The 19,162-nt window shown below is 43.7% G+C and overlaps 1 protein-coding gene across 5 annotated transcripts in view; it reads right to left on the bottom strand.

Moving 5' to 3' along the window:
* SLTM (SAFB like transcription modulator) overlaps nt 1-19,162 on the bottom strand; it is a 214,329-nt gene that overhangs the window by 21,096 nt on the left and 174,071 nt on the right. For all 5 annotated transcript variants that reach the window (XM_073618821.1, XM_073618819.1, XM_073618818.1 and 2 more), the window contains one exon: nt 13,615-13,795. In XM_073618821.1, coding sequence (XP_073474922.1) covers nt 13,615-13,795 — 181 coding nt within the window. The remainder of the gene's footprint in view (nt 1-13,614; nt 13,796-19,162) is intronic.

Consider the following 19,162-nt stretch of genomic DNA (forward strand, 5'->3'; position numbering starts at 1 on the left):
AAAAAATGATCAAAGACTCTATCCGGGAGTTGGCCTTATCCCAAGATCAAGTAACCCCACCCTCAGACGAGGCAGCGGTAAATACACCCAATCCACACCTGGATACAGAGGTTATTTGAGGACGAGTCGGAAGTGGGAGAGGAAAATGCTTCAGCCTTTGATTTCGCTCTAGTGGAACCTTTTATCAGTGCGGTAAAGGATGCAATCCAATGGGAGGAAGATCCAGAGCCTCCATCTAAAAGCAAAGAAATATTTTACACACCTAAAGAAAAAATTATCAACCTTACCCTTAATGTAAGAAATAAAGGAAGTCGTAACAGATGAATGGCAGAAGGTGGACAAAAGACCTTTAGCTTACAATCGTTTTCTCAAATTATACCCACTTGCTGTAGCAGATGCCCAGCTTTTTGATTCGCTTCCGACGGTAGATGCTTCAATTATGAGATTAGCCAGGAATACAACACTGCCTCTAGAGGATGTGGTCTCTTTCAGGGATGTACTTGACCGAAGGATCGATTCAGATCTAAAAAAAATCTTATCAAGCAGCAAGAGGGCCATGTAAGCCAGCAGTAGCCCTGACTTCGATCTCACAAGCTACCAGAGTATGGTTAGACAATATTGAGACAAGACTCAGACAGGGGGTGGGCTCTAATGAAATCATCAAGGCACTAGATGAGCTGAAGCTGGCCTCAGATTTCATGGCAGAGGCCGCCATTGATGTCCTGAAGTGTTCCTCCAGAGCTACGCTGTATTCCATCACTGCCAGGAGGGCATTGTGGCTAAAACCATGGTCAGCCGACCCAACTTCAAAGCAATCATGGTGTTGCATACCATACAATGGTAAGGCTCTGTTCTGCGACAAAATGGATGCAGCAATTACCAGAGTCACAGGAGGGAAAAGTGGTCTAATTCCCCAGGACAGAAGCAGGAGGAAAAGGTTTGCGTCACGTCCAGCTGGTCAGCAGAGAGCAAGAGATTCCATAATGTATCGCCCAGGCAGGGAGTACAGAAGAGGCTGGAAGGGCTCGCAGGCCACTTTCTTGAAGGCAGGGAAGCCTAAAGCCTCAACATCCACAATTGAGGGCCAGAAGTCTTTTTGACTCCCTATCCACCCAAACAGCTCCAGTAGGAGCTCGGCTCAGGGCGTTCGCCCAGGTTTGGGTGGAGAATTGTACAGATCAATGGGCAGTCTCCACTGTCATCCAGGGGCATTTCTGGAAATTCGGAAAACGGCCCCCACCCTTTTCATTCCAGCCAATAAAAATTCCAACCTCCAAAGAAAAAAAAAAAGAGAGAGGTCCTTCTTCAGTATGTGCAAATTCTTAACCGGCAGCAAGCAGTAGTTCCAGTCCTGGACTTGGAAAAACGCTCAGGGTTTTATTCCCCAGTCTTTTTGGTCCCAAAAAAAAAAAAAAAAAAAAATCGGGCGGCTGGAGGCCCGTGTTGGACCTGAAGAGGTTGAACAGATACATCCGTATAGAGCATTTCAAAATGGAATCCTTAAATACAGTGATCCTATCAGTACAACCAGGGGATTGGATGGTCTCTATAGACCTCCAGGATGCATATCTCGATATACCTATCCTGCAGTAGTTTCAGCATTTGCTACGATTCAAAGTAGGAGACTTATATCTACAGTTTCAATGCCTTCCGTTCAGGATCTCAACAGCTCCCAGAACCTTTACCAAGGTACTAGTGGCAATCCTGGCTCCTCTTCGAGAAAAAGGGATTCGAGTGCTTCACTACTTAGACATCCTCATTCTATCCCAGCACAAAGAGCCTAGAAATACATGTACGGCTGGTCCTAGACACGCTGAGCAGGTTCGGGTGGTTAAAGCGGAGTTCCACCCAAATTTTGAATAATATCTGTATGTATTCTCTTCCTTGCCTAGATGCTGACATGCCGTTTAAAAAAAAAATTTAAATCGCCGTAATACCTTTTATTTTTCTATTCTTCTTTGCACTTCCTGGTTCTCCTCCCGTGGGAGTAGGCGTGTTTCTAGCCTCTCCCAGACTCCTGGGAGCTAGTCTCAGGCTTCCCAGGATGCCACTGAGCATGTGCGGGAATGGGCAGTGAATGCTGGGAGCACAGCATTCCCCACATCCAAGAAATAAATGCTTGTGGGCTTCAAATGCCCACAATGAAGATGGAAACCGCCTGCAGTGAATAATATAAGTTATTCTTACACATAATATGTGAGTATGTAATGCTGAGAAGAAAAGTTTGTGAATGAACTCAAAAAAAAAAAAAAAATCACTCAAACTTTTACTCAAAAAGTGAGCTCACACCTACACAAAAGACGACATATCTAGGAGCACTTTCACTTCCTCTAGAAAAGATTCCTGCCCTGATAAGGAAAGTAAAGAAAGTATTGGCAAGCCATTCCATGTTGGCATCAGACTGTCTGAGTCTCCTGGGGTCCCTTACCTCTCGTATACCCATGGTTAAGTGGGCCAGGTGGCATCTACGGGGATTCCAACAGGGTTTTCTCTCACAGTGGAGGAGGAATCGCCTGGATCAGAGAAGATTAGTCACATCCATAATTAAATCCAGTCTCTGGTGGTGGACGAGACCATCCAACCTGCAGGTTCACTGTTCCCTAGGGCCCATCTCGTGGACCATTCTTACGTCAGACGTAAGTCAGTTGGGCTGGGGTGCACACTTCCAAGGTCAACTAGTCCAAGGGAGATGGCAGTTCAATTCGGATGGCGGTAGTATCGAACATACTGGAACTAAGGGCGGCATGGATGGCAATCCTACATTTAGCCACCTACCTCAGAGGAAAATCCATACTTCTACAGATGGACAACAAAGGGGCAGTGGCCTATGTCCAGAACCAGGGGGGAACACACAGCAGGTCTCTACTCAGCGAAGTGACGCCCACTCTGACCTGGGCCAAGAGAAACTTAATCAACATGCGGGCCTCATATATCCCGGGGTCCGAGAACCAATTAGTCGACCATCTGTCAAGATCATTCATCAACAACGAGTGGTCCCTGAATTCCAAGGTTTTCGATTGGATATGCCAGCAATCGGGCACCCCCCAAATTGACCTATTTGCCTCGCCACTCAACGCAAAGACGCCTCAATTCTTCTCAAGATTCCCGTCCCCAGGGTCAGCGGGAGTAGATGCTCTAGCCCAGCCTTGGAATTTTCAGAAAGGATATGCGTTTCCTCCGACTCCTCTGATATTGAGGTTTCTCCAGCGCCTGACAATGGAGAAAGTCACAGTCTTGGCAGTAATCCCATACTGGACCAAGAGACCGTGGTTCACACTCCTAGTCAACTTGGCCCTGTGAAAACCGCTTCCTCTTCCACACCTGAACAACCTGTCTCAAAATGGTTTCTCTCACCCGCATCCGAAAATCCTACACTTGAGGGCCAGGAAATTGAGCAGAAGAGGTTGGATGATTTAGGATGCTCACATAATGTTATTCAAACACTCCTACAGGCAAGAAAGTCTTCCACTAATTCCACCTATTACAGAATATGGAGTAAATTTACAGAACTGGCAGAGGTTAATCATTTCGATCCCCTGGATCCCGGGGTCCAGAATGTGCTTCTTTTCCTACAGAATGGCTTAGATCTAGGTTTAGGCCTAAAACACACTTAAGGTCCAGGTCTCGGCCCTTTCAGCCCTGACAGATACTCGATGGGCTTTGAACCCTCTGGTCAAACGCTTTTTGAAGGCAGTCCTGAGATTGCGACCTCCCAGGAAAAACTATACCCAAAATGGGACTTGATTGTTCTTGATGTCCTATCAAAACCTCCCTTTGCTCCCACAGAAGATTGCACCCTAGAGGACATTTCCTTGAAAGCAGTGTTCGTGATTACCATCACCTTGGCTCGCAGAGTATCAGAAATCCAAGCCCTAGGATCACAGGAACCTTACATCACCTTCTTCCCGGACAGGGTGGTTTTGCAACCCATTCATCAATTCATTCCTAAAGTGCCTTCTCTCTACCATCTAACCAGGAATGAGTTCTCCCAGCATTTGGAGAAGATACAGAGTTCTCAAGATTACACGAGTTAGATGTAGCCAGATCCCTGAGACTCTATCTAAATTCAACACAACAATTTCGCAAAGATCAAAGACTGTTTGTCATCCCAAAAGGCACCAGAAAGGGAATGGCAGCATCCAAGACGACCTCGGCAAGCTGGATCGTAAAATTAATTAAAAGGGCCTATCGGGCTAGTGGTCTAACAGTTCCAGATGCGGTCAACGCGCATTCCACTCGGGGAATGGCCTCCTCTTAGGCAGCATTGGCACGGGTCTCCCCTGAGACAATTTGCCGAGCAGCTAGTTGGTCGTCATTCAACACTTTCATGTCTCACTATAGTGTAGACCCAGCGGTTCTTACTTCCCGGGAATTTGGGGAAGAACCTTGCAGATATCAAGGCTGTAGTTTTTCATTAAATTTCTTATTGCAGTACCCTCCCTGTAAGCAAGTTATTTACCATTGGTATGCTGCCATGGAGGCACAAGGAAAACGGAAAATTGAATACTTACCTTTCCGTAATTTTCCTTTCCTGGTGCCTACCCATGGCAGTATACACCCTCCCTTCAATAATCCTTAGTATTCTGAGATCTAGTTACAAAAATGCCGGCGGGGAGGAACAACTCTTATTTATAGAGTTAAAGTGGTCCTGTGGGTTGGTCGCGGGCGGAGCAACCAACCATTGGTATGCTGCCATGGGTAGGCACCAGGAAAGGAAAATTACGGAAAGGCAAGTATTCAATTTTCCGTTTTGTGACACATGTCCAATATGCCCTTTGTGCAGGCACTGCTTTGTCACAGAATTCACACAGCCTGCTTTCTGAACTAGAGGAGCTGTGTGGATGAATTATGGGAGGCAGAGTCAGTACAGCAAATCACTGTTTGCAGGTAGCAAGGTACCATGGTATACATAGTGCTTACAGAACAAGGCCCAACCTTTTGCCGTTCCTGTGCCACACTAGACGATAAATGGTCTTGGGCTACACATAAAACACCCCAACAATAAGGATAGCTGATTAGCACAAAGACGGGCAGATCACAAGTTAATCACTAAGATAGATAGAGATAGATAATGTACCTGAGTAATAAATTTAATTTTTAGTCTTTTTAAAAAAAATAAAGATAAGGGTAACAAACTAGTGTGATATTTGACACGGCTTTTGATAAACTAACCCATCAATATCCGGTTTGATGGATGTAGTAGCAATTCGAGGTACTCTTCAGATATTTTGGTTCTAATTTTGCCCTTTGTGTGCTCCATCCTTGAAAATTTGCTCACAAATATAGGTGCCGTCGAAAACTGATGCATGAATAAGGCTCTTTCCACATTAGCGCGCCTCCAAATTCGCATGATTACCCGTGTGACTTTTGGTGCAATTTTGATTCGACTTTCCATTAATGTGTCAAAGTTACATCAAGCATCACACTAAAGTAGTGCAGGCACCTTTTCAAAGTTGCAGTAATTTGAACAGGTGCCACTGAAATAAATGTTGTGCGATATGTAATGTCATTTTGATGTCCAAAGTCAAGTGTGAATGGACTCTAAAGCACGATTATGAAAAGTGGCGTATTTTGCCTTGGGAAGATAAACTTCTAACAATCCAGTAAAGAGACATGATCAAATTCTTTGACCAAAATGTGTTTGCCACAGAAATCCATCTAGGAAAAGATCAAATCCGCTACCTCTTGAGCAGCTTGACTTCTTGTCCTTCCTTGATTGTTGATGTATGCCACAGACATGGCATTATCAGACATCACCCTAATAGGCAGACCCTGAAGACAGGCAGAGCAATGCACTTGGGCTAGCTGAATCACCTGGTCACAGGATGTTGATTGACAACTTCTATTCTAACGACCAAGTTTCCTGAACCAATACGTTCTCAAGAAGACCTGAGCCCAGCAAGCTGGACTCAGCTGTCAAAACCTTCCAAGAATTTCCATAATCCAGCATCTTTGTGGAAACCCACCATTGCAGTGCTCCAGCACCGCTGACATGAAGCAATTGACCAATCTGGTAGACTCAGTTTCGATTTTTGTGCAAGCAGGAATTTGTGGAAACGCATTTTGCATACATCACTTGTTGCAAACGAGGATGTACAGGGAAAAAAAAAAAAAAAAAAAAAAAAAGGTTGGATTCCTAAGCAGCTGCCAGGACCCAAATCGAGTAGCTATAAGAACTCTAAAAGTGGCAACTTACCACCCGCGCGTCTTTTTAAGAAGTAAGGTTGATCACATGACTGTGGCAGTGACAGAAAGGTCACATCGTCAGGAGTTCTTCAAGCCTGCTACAGATTATTAGTAGTGGCCATGAGCTGCCTTTCACAGCTCAGTCTCTGCCGAGAGCATGGTTACCGTGTTCTCAGGACCGAAACTTTTGCTCCCCAATGATACAAATGTGTGGCGTGTAGGCGTTGCAGCCCACACTTTTGCTACTGAACATGTGCTAGGCAGTCAAAGGGGTTGAATTTGTGCGTATCTTGGCCAGGAAGCCTACCATATAGTCTTTTGTGACAGACAGCCCTAAACTTCGAGACTCTTGCTGAGAGGATTTAGCCAAAGGTTTCCTGATCCTCACCAACATCCACTAGATCTTCCTCCAACATGCCTTCCTCATGCATATGGGGTGGTGTCGGGGGAGATGGAGACAACCCTTGCATGTGTCCCAGGTGTTCCAAAGCAATGATAATGCCTGGGAGCTGCTTATGCAAACAAACGGCCTCTGAAAATTACTAGAAACAAAAAGGAATTTGAAGAATGTGCCCCTGAAAAAGTGGAAAAACCAGACAAAAGCAAGGATTCAGAAACAAGCTAACCCTTAGTGGAGCCATTGTAGGGGGAAGTACGATGGGTTTCTCCATATCTGATAGAGGCATTTGTGAATGGATACCCTCCCAGTGTATGGTTGCACAAGTGTGCACACCCTTACACTAATACTTTGTTGAAGCACCTTTTGATTTTATTACAACATTCAGTCTTTTTGGGTATGGCACATCTTGACTTAGCAATATTTGCCTACTCTTCTTCGCAAAAACATTCCAAATCTGTCAGATTGCGAGGGAATCTCCTGTACACAGCCCTCTTCAGATCACCCCACCAGATTTTCAATCATGTCCAGGCTATGGCTGGGCCATTCCAAAACTTGAATCCGATGAAGCCATTCCTTTCTTGATTTGGATGTATGCTTTGGGTCGTGGTTATGCTGAAAGATTAAGTTCCTCTTCATGTTCAGCTTTGTAGCATTAGCCTGAAGGTAAATGTGCCAATATTAACTTGTATTTGGAACCATTCATAATTCCCTCTACCTCAACTAAGGCCCCTGCTCCAGCTGAATAAAAACAGCCCCAAAGCATGATGCTGCCACCACCATGCTTCACTGTGGGTATGTTCTTTTGGCGATGTGCAGCGTTTTTGCGCCAAACCTATTTCATAATTATGGCTAAAATGTTCAACCTTGGTTTCATTAGATAACACATTTTCTCACCTGCTTTTGGGAGACTTCAGATGTGTTTTTGCAAAATTTAGCTGGGATTGGAGGTTATTCTTTGTAAGAAAGGGCTTACGTCTTGCCACTCTACCTTATAGCCCAGACACATGAAGAGAGATTGTTGGGAGATTGTTGTCACATTTACCACACAGCCAATATTTGCAGATTATCCTGCAGCTCATTTAAATGTTGCTGTAGGCCTCTTGGCAGCCTAACTGACCAGTTTTCTTATAGTCTTCCATCAATTTTGGAGGACGTCCAGTTCTTGGTAATGTCACTGTGTGCCATATTTTCTCTACTTGATGGCAGTCTTCACCATGTTCCATGGTATATCTAATGCCTTGGAAATTCTTTTGTACCCTTCTGACCATTAACTTTTAACAATGAGATCCCTCGGTTGCATCCTACAGCAAAAGCCATGGTCTGCAGAGAGCTTCCAAAGAATCAAAGAAAATGTCAAGAAAAACCTACTAGAACAGCTAAACTTTATTTGGGGTTAATCAGAGGCACTTTAAATGATGGCAGGTGTGTATTGACTTCTATTTAAAGCTACTTTCACACTGGGGCGGGCATTGGCTGTAAAGTGGCGCTATTATTTAGCGCCACTTTACAGTTGTTTCGGCGGCGCTATCCGGCCACTAGCGGGGCGCTTTTAACCCCTGCTAGCCACCGAAAAAGGGTTGAAACCTCCCGCAAATTGCCGCGGCGGTTAGCCGGCGCTGCCGCATTGTTTTCAGTGGGCAGGGGTGCTTTAGGAGCGGTATATACACAGATCCTTCAGCGCTGCAAAGATGCGGCTAGCAGGATTTTTTTTTACAGAGACAGGAGAGGCCATTTACAGGCGTTATTTTTAGCACTGTAGCGCCTGTAAAGCGCCTCAGTGTGAAAGTAGCCTAACATGAGTTTGAACGTGATTGCCTAATTCTGAACACAGCTACATCCCCCGTTATAAGAGGGTGTGCACACTTATGCAACCACATTAGTTTTTTTTTATTCGCCCCACTAAAACATTTCAGTTAGTCTTTCAATGGAGTTTTATAGGTCACATTAAAAAGGTGGAAAAACGTCAAAAAAAAAAAAAAAAAAAAAAAGATTCATCTTTGTCTAATTTTTTTGCATCACAGAAACCTGACATTTTAACTAATACCTGACCAGCCGCCATCGTTAAACAGCGGCAGGTTGGCTCCCCTGTGCAAATCGCCGTAGCTGTACGGCGGCCGCTTTAGGGGCTATAGTTTAAAAGAGCATCTCCAGTCTGCTGTGGAGACAAGAGAACATACGATAAATATAGTCAAACTATATAACATTTCCTGTAATGAAACCAAGTATTTTATACATTTGGTGGGTACCTGTGCTGTCCTGAAAGACTCCGGGAAAAGAATGTTACCAGCAAGTAACTTCATTTTTCTTCCCCTAATCGTCTTTCAGGACATCCACCTGCGAGGATAATTGAGCACTTACCCTTAGGGTGGGACTATGGCTTGTAAGACCTCGAGTCTAAAGGTCTGATCCTTTGCAGACCAAAGATCCACTCTATAGTGTCTTACAGTGGCGAAGCTAGACAATGTTGCCGCTTTACAGATCTGTGCTGGTGTTGCTTCAGTTCTCTCTGCCTGCGATGCTGCCACTGATCTTGTGGAGCGTTGCCTGATGGCCTCTGGGATGTGCATGCCTTCTAACTTATAAGCCTGACCAATAGCCTCTTAGCCACCTGGCTATGGTGCGTTTTGAGGCTTGTGCCCTTTCCTGGCCCCTGAAATTAGAATAAATAAGGAATCTGTCTAAGGGCTTTTGTTTAATTCTAATAATGTAGGATGCATAATCTGACATCTAACAAATGGAACTTAATTTCTTGATCCCTGGATGGATTTGTGCAAAATTAAGTTAAAATAATATCTTAGCCTCTGAACTTTTGAGGCCACTTTAGGCAAAAAAGCTGGATCCATCTTAAAAACTATGCAATCTGGGAAAATCTGAAAAAAAGGGGGGTCTAACTGATAGAGCCATCTCACAGGCCCTTATAGCTGTAGGAATTGCTACCAAGTGTCAGCATCTTCAAACTTCAATTTTCCTGTGGCTCAAAAGGGACCGCTGTCATAGTTTGTAACACTAATGACAGGTCACATTTTGGGAAGGCTGGACTTTGTATCGGTCTCTGCCTACTCAAGGATTTAAAGAGCCTAATTATTCATGGATTGGACGCTAGTTTTCATTCACGATACAAGGACAGCGCTGAAACTTAGCTTTTCAATGAGCTGAGGCTTAAACCTTTATCTGCTCAACTCTGCAGGAACTCTAAAACTGCCACTGAACTGTGTTTTAAAGGGGTTTCTCTGTACACCATTTGTTAAAACATTTCCATACCCTCTGGTAAATGGTGCGACTGTCCATTCTCCTGCTTTAAAGCAGTGCATCAATTAAGCGGTTTGAGAATCCTTTTGCTTTTACCAGCTGCTCCTCAGAAACCAAGCGGCCAGGTTCCAGGATTGCTGAGGTTAGTAATCCTAATGTTGACATTATTTGCCTTATTGAGCATGGTTGATTGTCCTGTAATGCTTTCGCCTCTTTGATCTTTTGTATCTTCTCCCTGGGTAGAAACACTTTTTGTTGCGCTAAGTCTAGTATGTACCCAAAGATTATTATTTGCTGAGTGGTGTTTGGGTTGGATTTTTCTTACCAACCTAGATTTTCAAGGAATGTGTGTGCACTTCAGGTTCTCTAGTAATTTCACGGGAGAGTTTGCAAAGAGAAGATTGTCTAGATAGGCGATGATGGATATGCCCTTGACTCGCCCTTGAAGTGTTGCCAGGGACTCTGCCAGGATTTTTGTAAAAATTCAGGGTGAAGAGGAAAGGCCGAAGTGTAGAGCCTGAAATTGAAGGTGCATGGTTTCCTTCTTTGTTCTTATTGATAATTTTAGAAATTTTTGGCAACTCTTGTTTTTCAGGAGTGCGGTGATGTAAAACCTGTTTGGGGGTGATCTTGAGAACCCCCAAGTGATACCAGTTTCCTATTGTTCTCAATATGAACTGATTGGAGGATATGTTTTTCCATTGTGAGATGAAGGCCCCCAGTCTCCCCCCCCCCCACCAGTGACTGGTTTGTCATTGTCTGTTGCAGGCTTAAGGACGAAAAACTGCCCCTCCTTTGCCTCTCTGTAGCCAAGGTCTTTTTTGGTTTTCGGCCTTGGGTGCTCTAAAGCGGAAAGCTTGTGTCCCCTCTTACTTAGCCTATTTTGCTGTGGCTGTCCCCAGGCTGATTTACGCTTCAGCGGAAATGCTTTTTTTCTTGTCCGCCGTGCAATCTAGCACTTTCTCCAACCCTGGTCCAAACAGCAAGTCCCGTGTAAATGGGATCCCGCAAAGTTTGGCTTTAGATGAGCAGTCTCCCTGCCATGTCTTTAACCACGGGGCTCTTCTTACGGAATTGTATAAAGCGGAGGATCTGGCTGGCATCCGTACCGATTCCACTGAAGCATCTGCGATATAAGCGATGCCTCGCAGGAGCATGGGATAAGAGGATAGAATCTGTTCTTTTGCAGTTCTCTCCTCAAAGCGGGCCTGTATCTGAGTCAGCCAAAACTTTACATTTCAGGCTACTACAGTTACTGCCATAGCTGGTTTTAGGCTTCCCACCGGAGTCCCACGACTTAAGAGGGAGTCCATCCTTTTGTCCATTCCCTCAGACAGGACAGAAGGCCTAGTCTGTGTGCCTCGAGACTTGGGAGAAACCTGCGTCTAGTTTTGGGGTCTTACACCAAACTGACGCCAGATCATCTGTAAATGGAAACCCTCTTTTTAATGCTTTTGGAAAAAAATGGTTTCCTTTCTGGGTCCTTACATTTTTTTTTTTTTTTTTTTTTTTTAATTGCCTCTACTAAAACCCCATGTACTTGAAAATTCTTCTTTTCCTGTTCCCTTAGGCCCTCATACATTTGGTCATGTAGAGATTGTAGGGGTTCCTTTTCTATTTGCTAACGTGGTATAAATGGCCCCCCAAGAGATTGTTCCCCTCTTCCAGTGACAGTTTGTATTGGGATGGCTTTCTGGAATCCCCTTCCAGAGCTTCTCCCTCTGATTCTTAGGAGCCGGAGGCTGAACTGTCTGGCTCCTCATCAGCCTCTTTCCTGGAAACGACTGGAGGGCCTGCACTAGTGAATGGTAACACTTTTGTTTTTGGTAACGCTACCTGCTGCGTTGGAGGAGCACTCTGAAGCTGCGGGATCTGAAACCCTTCAAAAAAGGTTTTAAAAAAAAAAAAAAAAAAAAAAAAAAAAAAAAAAAGGATTCAAAAATGTGCTAGAAAGTTTTTACTGATGCCACTAGTTCACTGCCCTGCTCAGTGGTATGTTCCTGTACTAATTTAATACATTCTTTACAGAGTTTTTTTCCCCAGGAGTCCCTAAGTGTAGTCTTACAGGAGGGGCACCTCCTCTTAGAACTATGAGGGGGTCTGGGTTTGTCTGTTTTGTTCTGAAAGACATGAAAAAACCCCATAGGCATTAAAGTACTACTTTACATTAACCCTCTGCAGTAAACTGCAGGTGTGCAGCCTTTTCAGGTAGGCTTGCCTCACCAGTTGCTGCGGGTCAACCAGAAGTGCCCGCCCCTTCCGCCGGATGCGACGTCACCCGGCTTCCGTGCGATCCCATAGCCCAGCGTGGTCCCTGCACTACTGTGTGCTGCTGCCAGTCTGGAACCGCTGACTGGGCCTGCACTTCCATCTACTGCACTAGGTAGTGAAAACGGGAGCCCACCCGACCTCCATCTGCCCTCAGGGATGCGGGGTGGCGATCTTCACCAAGAACGTGTCACCTGGCCTGTCCAAAGAGCATCTGCCCCCTTTCAGGACTTGCCGCTAGAGCCTCCCTGGCTCTCCTGGCTTGGTTCAAGGTGGTGTCTCCCCTCTGGAGTTAAAACAAATAACCGAGGACGAAAATTTAAAGAAGGCTGGCGCAGTGTTTCCTACAAGGTCTCAGGTGGCTGTCCAGAAAGACTATTAGGGAAAAATAAAAAAATGCAGAGGTGATCAAATACCACCAAAAGAAAGCTCTATTTGTTGGGGGGACGTCAATTTTGTTTAGGTACAGCATCGCATGATCGCGCAATTGTCAGGTAAAGCGAAAAATGGCCTGGTCATTAAGGGGGAAAACCTTCTGGTCCTTAAGTGGTTAACAGGGGGTGTGTAGACTTTTTATATTCATTGTAAATTGTTACAAGTTCAGCGAGTCTAAATTTAAGCTAACAAATAACACAAGATGAGTAATAGCAGTTCACGTAGTTCTTGCAGGAGTCAGAGGCTGCCATTTCTACTTATTCTGTAGAGGCTAGATTCCTGGCTGATCCACTGACCTTTTACTTTAAAACGTTGTGACCGCTACATGAAGCAAGCATGCAAAAAACATTTGACTTGTTGTAGGGGTTGTTAACCTTTGTGGTTTGTCACCTCAATGCATTGAGGTGAAAAACGTCTTGAATGCAGCAGCCACCCAGTGCCCCCATTTTACTTACCTGAAACCTCTTTCTCACGCCGGGAACGAGCACACAAGCTCTAGCCAGTGTCTCGTGTCCCGATTGGCTAGAGTGATAGCAGCGCAGCCATTGGCTCCCGCTGCTGTCAATCAAATCCGTGCGGGGAGGAGCGGCCAGGGGACCCCAGCGATCTGAAAGAGGATGTTTGGGGCCACTCTGCAAAATGGAGCTGCACAGTGATGTATGACAAAAAAAATTAAAAAAAAAAAATGTTCCTTTATGATCACTTTAAATATGCATGATAGCCCCAGGTCACCAAATCAAAAATTTTAGAGAATACAGTTGTGTACAACCAGACAACCAGAATCTTCAGAAGAGGACTGGCAATGGCAGCCCAAGGAAGGCTTACTTTAAATCATAGTTGGCAGTATACGTGCTACTATAATGGCTTTCCTTCATACAGGAACTAAAGGGGTTCAACTTTAATAAACCTAGTTTAAAGTCCCTGAGGCTGGGAACCGTAGTTTTAATTAGAGAAGCTACAGAATTATTTGCATTGTGACAAATCTTTGTTCGGCCAAACTATTCCAAATGTTCTGACATCTAACAAAAAAAAAAAAAAAAAAAAAAAAAAAAAAAAAAAGTATGAAATGCACTTACCTGCTCAATTCGAATACGCTCTCTTTCCAGGCGCTCTCGCTCCATTCGCTCACGTTCCAACTTCTGTCTTTCTATTTCAAGTCTTTCACGCTCCCTCTGTAGGTGGTCAAGTTCTTCACGCTCTCGCATTATTCTTACACGCTCTCTTTCCCGCCGCTCCCTCTCTGCCATGTCCCTGCGTCTTAAAAGAAAAGGGGAAGCTTGGTTATGTTTGCTTAACACTGGACATCATTAAATCAAAACAGTGCCATCCTAAAATTAGCTTTTTTCCTCTTCAGAAACAGATTAATTCTACCTAAAGAAACACAGAGCATGAACTGAGAGGCAGGGAAACCGTAAACTTGCCTAAATAAGGTGACTGAACCCAAGGTGAAAACAACCCAAAACTAGTGAAAGGGCACCAGAAGAAAATGGAAATAAAATCCACTTTAACACCCAAAGAGTGTCTCTGGGACCTGGCAGGGGAACTGTGCAGGACCTGCCTAACCTTGAGCTCCAGGAATCTTCTGGCCCATCGGGGAGTCAAATGAAGCATTCATAGCAAGCAGCTTAGAGCCTCCCATGCAGGAGATGAAGAGCACCCAGGTGTGCAAACCTCTCCCACCCCAGTGCAGAGACTGCCTGTAGGAAAGCACCAGATTCTGAAGCATTGCCTTTAGGGTAGACCACGTGGCCCAGAAAATATATGCATTTTTTGTTGGACTGTGATATTATAAAGTAGATTTATGATTTGTCTAGTGTATGGTTATGTCACAACAGGCTGTTGCTGAAGTGTATATAACAAGCAAAGCAGCAAGATCTGATTAATTATGAAAAAGAAGGGGATAGAGTAATATAGAGTGACCCTCATCTACTTACTTCCAAGCATTTACCAATATTAAATTTCCCACAATAGCAGCAAGGTCCTGGCTGTGTAGCAATTACTGAGTAATGAATCAGGGTATTTATGGGTGAGCAGATCTCCTGGTACACTATCAAACAAGAGAGTGTGGCCCAATCATAGGGTGTGTGTGTGTGTGTGTGATGGATATAAATGTACTCATAAGTGTGCTTCTTGGCCATTTTTCAGTGAATATGAATAACAAAAACTTTTTTTCACTCGTGGTTAGTGTTTGTCTGAAGCCATTTATTATCTATCAATTGTGTTTACTCTGTCTAAATCATAATGGCAACAGAAACTACCCAAATGACCCTGATCAAAAGTTTACATACCCTGGTGATTTTGGCCTGATAACATGCACACAAGTTGACACAAATGGGTCTGAATGGCTATTAAAAAGGTAACGATCCCCACCTGTCACCTGTTTGCTTGTAATTAGTGTGTGTGTGTATAAAAGGTCAATGAGTTTCTGGACTCCTGACAGACTTTTGCATCTTTCATCCAGTGCTACACTGACGTTTCTGGATTCTGAGTCATGGGGTAAGCAAAAGAATTGTCAAAGGATCTGTGGTAAAAGGTAGTTGAACTGTATAAAAACGGGAAAGGGATATAAAGATATCCAAGGAATTGAGAATGCCAATCGGCAGTGTTCAAACTCTAATCAAGAAGTGGAAAATGAGGGGTTCTGTTGAAACCAAAACCACGGTCAGGTAGACCAACTAAAATTTCAGCCACAACTGCCCGGAAAATTTCTCGGGATGCAAAGATAAACTCACAAATAACTTCACGTGAAATACGGGGCTCTCTGAAAACATGTGGTGTGGCCATTTCAAGATGCACAATAAGGAGGCACTTGAGGAAAGATGGGCTGTATGGTCGAGTTGCCAGAAGAAAGCAAACGCCACAAAGTATCCAGCTTACAATATGCCAAACAGCACAGAGACAAGCCTCAAACCTGGCACAAAGTCATTTGGAGTGATGGGACCAAAATTGAGCTTTTTGGCCACAACCATAAATGCTACATTTGGAGAGGAGTCAACAAGGCCTATGATGAAAGGTACTGCACTTACAGCTGCAAGTGTTTTGGGGTATGTCTCTATAGATGTGCAAAGCTGGTAGAATGAAATTTTTGCCCATTCTTTGCAAAATACCTCAAGCTCTGTTAGATTGGATGGAGAACATCTGAAAACAGTAATTTTCAAGTCTTGCCACAGATTCTCAATTGGATGTAGGTCTGGACTTTAGGCCATTCTAACATATGAATATGCTTTGATCTAAACCATTCTATTGTAGCTCTGGGTGCATGTTTAGGGTCGTTGCCCTGCCAGCAGGTGAACCTCTACCCCAGCCTCAAGTCTTTTGCAGACTAACAGGTTTTCTTCTAAGATTGCCCTGTATTCCCTGTGGGGATAGTGTGTTCAGGGTGATGTACAGTATTAATTTTTCACCACACATAGCGTTTTGCTTTTAGGCCAAAAAGTAAAATTTTGGTCTCACTGGACCAGTGCACCTTCTTCTACATGTTTGCTGTGTCCCCCCACATGACTTCTCAAACTGAAAACGGAACTTATAATGGCTGTCATTCAACAATGGCTTTTTTTCTTGCCACTCTTCCATAAAAGGCCAGATTTGTGGAGTGCACAACTAAAAAATGTCCTGTGGACAGATTCTCCCACCTGAGCAGTGGATCTCTGCAGCTCCTCCAGAGTTACCATGGGCCTCTTAACTGCTTCTCTAATTTCTTGCCCGCCCTGTCAGTTTAGGTGGACGGCCATGTCTTGGTAGGTTTTCTGTTGTGCCACACGCTTTCCATTTTCAGATGACAAGTTGAACAGTGCTACATGAGATGTTCAAAGCTTGGAACATTTTTTTTTTTTTTTTTTTTTTTTATATAACCTAACCCTGTTTCAACCAAAATAAGTGTCCAAAATAAAAAGCAATGCCTTTTGGGGGCCAGAAGAAATCCACCTCTTATCAGGGCTTCAGTTATAAGATAAATAAGATCCTTGAATGGACACAAAATACAGCTTTCATACATATATTCACACAGGAAAGCTATCAGCTGGACGAAGAATTACTAGCCAGCAACATTTGCTTTCAGTCGTTGGTTAAAGATCAGGACACCATCCCCTGGGAATGGCAGGGTCTTATTAAATAGGACATAGCTGAATCAACTGCTAATAAACACCATTTCTTGTAGAACCTTTTCTCCATGGGATACTGGTGAGGTATTCAGTGACTAAAATCCCTTTTTTGGGTGAGCCCAATCATTTTATTTTGGAGAGAGTAAGTGCCGATTCACACTACAGCGATCTGAAAGTCGGCACGACTTTGCCAGGCAACTTTGAGGCAAATTCAAAGCAACTTCAGGGAATTCCTGGGTAATCTTCCTGTAATGTCGGATCCAAATCACATCAAGATAAAGGACCTGACTTGGAGGCAACTTTCATTGAAATCTCAGGGTACAAGTCGGCTAGAAGTCGCCTTGAAGTAGTACAGGAACCTTTTCTGAAGTCGGAGCGACTTCAGTAGTGTACATTAAGACAGCTCTCATTCATTTCAATGGAATTTCTCATGTCCAGTAACTTGGGGCGACTTGAGGTCTGACAAGTCGAATCCCAAGTCGCTGTAGTGTGAACAGGCACTAAGGGAAGGTCAAAACCTGTCATACTTATTCACCATCCATGTCCCATGTTAGAGATTTCCCTTCACTTCCTGTCCAATAGCCAAACAGAAAACTTATTGGAAAATTTTCTCTTACTTTTCTAGGGATAACCCAAAATTTGGATTTATTTCACTTTTACTTTCAATGACAATGGGGAAAAAAAAAAAAAAAAAAAAAAAAAAAAAAAAAAGGACAAATAGGGATGATCCATCTCCTTAACGGGGGCACAGAAAGCAATAAAAACTGGCAGGGGTTCTAATCTCTCTCCACTATTCAAAAGTAAAAAAAGTTTTGCCTTTAGTTTTACTTTAAGCATAACATGTCAGTAATTACAATTCTATAATAAATTCCCCTCTTGACACACACTCAGATTGAACTGGACAGACATACCAACTATGCAACTATTTGACACAGAGGATCGTGCACCTGAAACCGTTGAGAACCCAAATAGGGGCACGGACTCAAAGCTAGATCACACCCATAGGGGAGCCACTGCAGAGCAAATGCTACAAGGACAGGAATATTGGGCCCGTAACCCACCAGGAAGTGGCTACTCAGCTGAGATAGGTGTTGGCCCGTACAAGAAACATTAAAGTGACAGGACCCCCAAAAATACATGTAACTCTATACTTGCTGTACCCTGAGGGACAGAAGTCGGCTCAGTCAGTGGTTCTGCGTGTCTGTGCAGAGTTGGTCATATTTATAGAGACAGGGCTTTGCAATCCAATGTCAGTGTCTTGCACAAGTAGAACAGGGAGCAGCACACATCAAGATCAACAGTGCCTTAAATCCCTGCAAACATACATTTACGAGGCTGTAGATAAAAGGTGTGCCCACATATGTCCATATCAGCGAGTGCACCACTAATTTTCAAAAGGAATATGACGTATAAAAAAAAAAAAAAATGTATTTTTTAGTTTTGGATAGAGTGGAGAGTAATTAGAATGCCTGTTGGGTTTTTATTGCTTTGTAACAAATCCATCAAGCATTACACCTTTTCATTTAATTTGTCAGGCGTGAACGGGGACAGTGTCGTCAAACAAATGAATGAGTCAGCACTCAGTCAATTGACCTCTAGATTTTATTTTGCAAGAGCAACGTACAAATATGCAGAGTAAACCATATGGTGTGTTATGAAATAAGGACAGGGATGGTCGGCACTCAGGGTGACATCCAAAATAGCATTTCTTTATTAAATGCATGTACAAAGCTGTAACAGCAATGTACATGTATTTACAAAATACCATTTTGGATGTAATCCTAAGTGCCGACCATCCCTTTCCTTATTCTGGTACATTGGAGACATCAGCAGGCCTCAAGGTCTTAGCACCAGGCAGAGCTTTTATGTAGGAATGGTGGAAGCGCATATACACTCGTTTTCCATAGGTTGTATTATGGTTTACTCTACATTACAATGTATCAAAATGAAAAAGCTGCGCCACGAGACTATAAAAAAGGTGATAGTGAATATCCACATATATCTATATCAAATGGAGGATATGATTACTCCCAATAAATACTAACATGAATCTATATGATAACCATATGCATCATGATAATAAAACATGAGTGCTATTAAATAAGATACACTATATATCTCAAGAGTGTCCCAAGTACAATTCTTATTAGCAGAAAGTCCTCAGAGAGCAATGTTGCCAATCGCATAGTATGCTATGTCCTCGGTTCACTGGTTATTGGTGACTTAAAACCGAAAAACACCGCAGAGGTAGTGATTAGGGATAGAAAGATTCCTCCACCCGGAAAACGACTGCCGCTTACCAACTGCGTTGATCTCTTTATGGAGATCGCATCCGCTTGTGGCATATACCCCTGCCAGGGTCTCTATATTCGTCAGCCAGATATCACCTCTCTTTCTGCTAAAATTGCCTCTGAGTGACTCCCGATCAGCAGTTCCCCATGTTAAAAAGGGACTAATATAAAGATCAATAGGCATATAACAGTTTAATACTATGGTCACTCAGCGGGTCCCCGGGGGATGGTGG

This window comes from Aquarana catesbeiana, linkage group LG03, assembly GCF_042186555.1.
Source record: "Aquarana catesbeiana isolate 2022-GZ linkage group LG03, ASM4218655v1, whole genome shotgun sequence".
Lineage (NCBI taxonomy): Eukaryota > Metazoa > Chordata > Amphibia > Anura > Ranidae > Aquarana > Aquarana catesbeiana.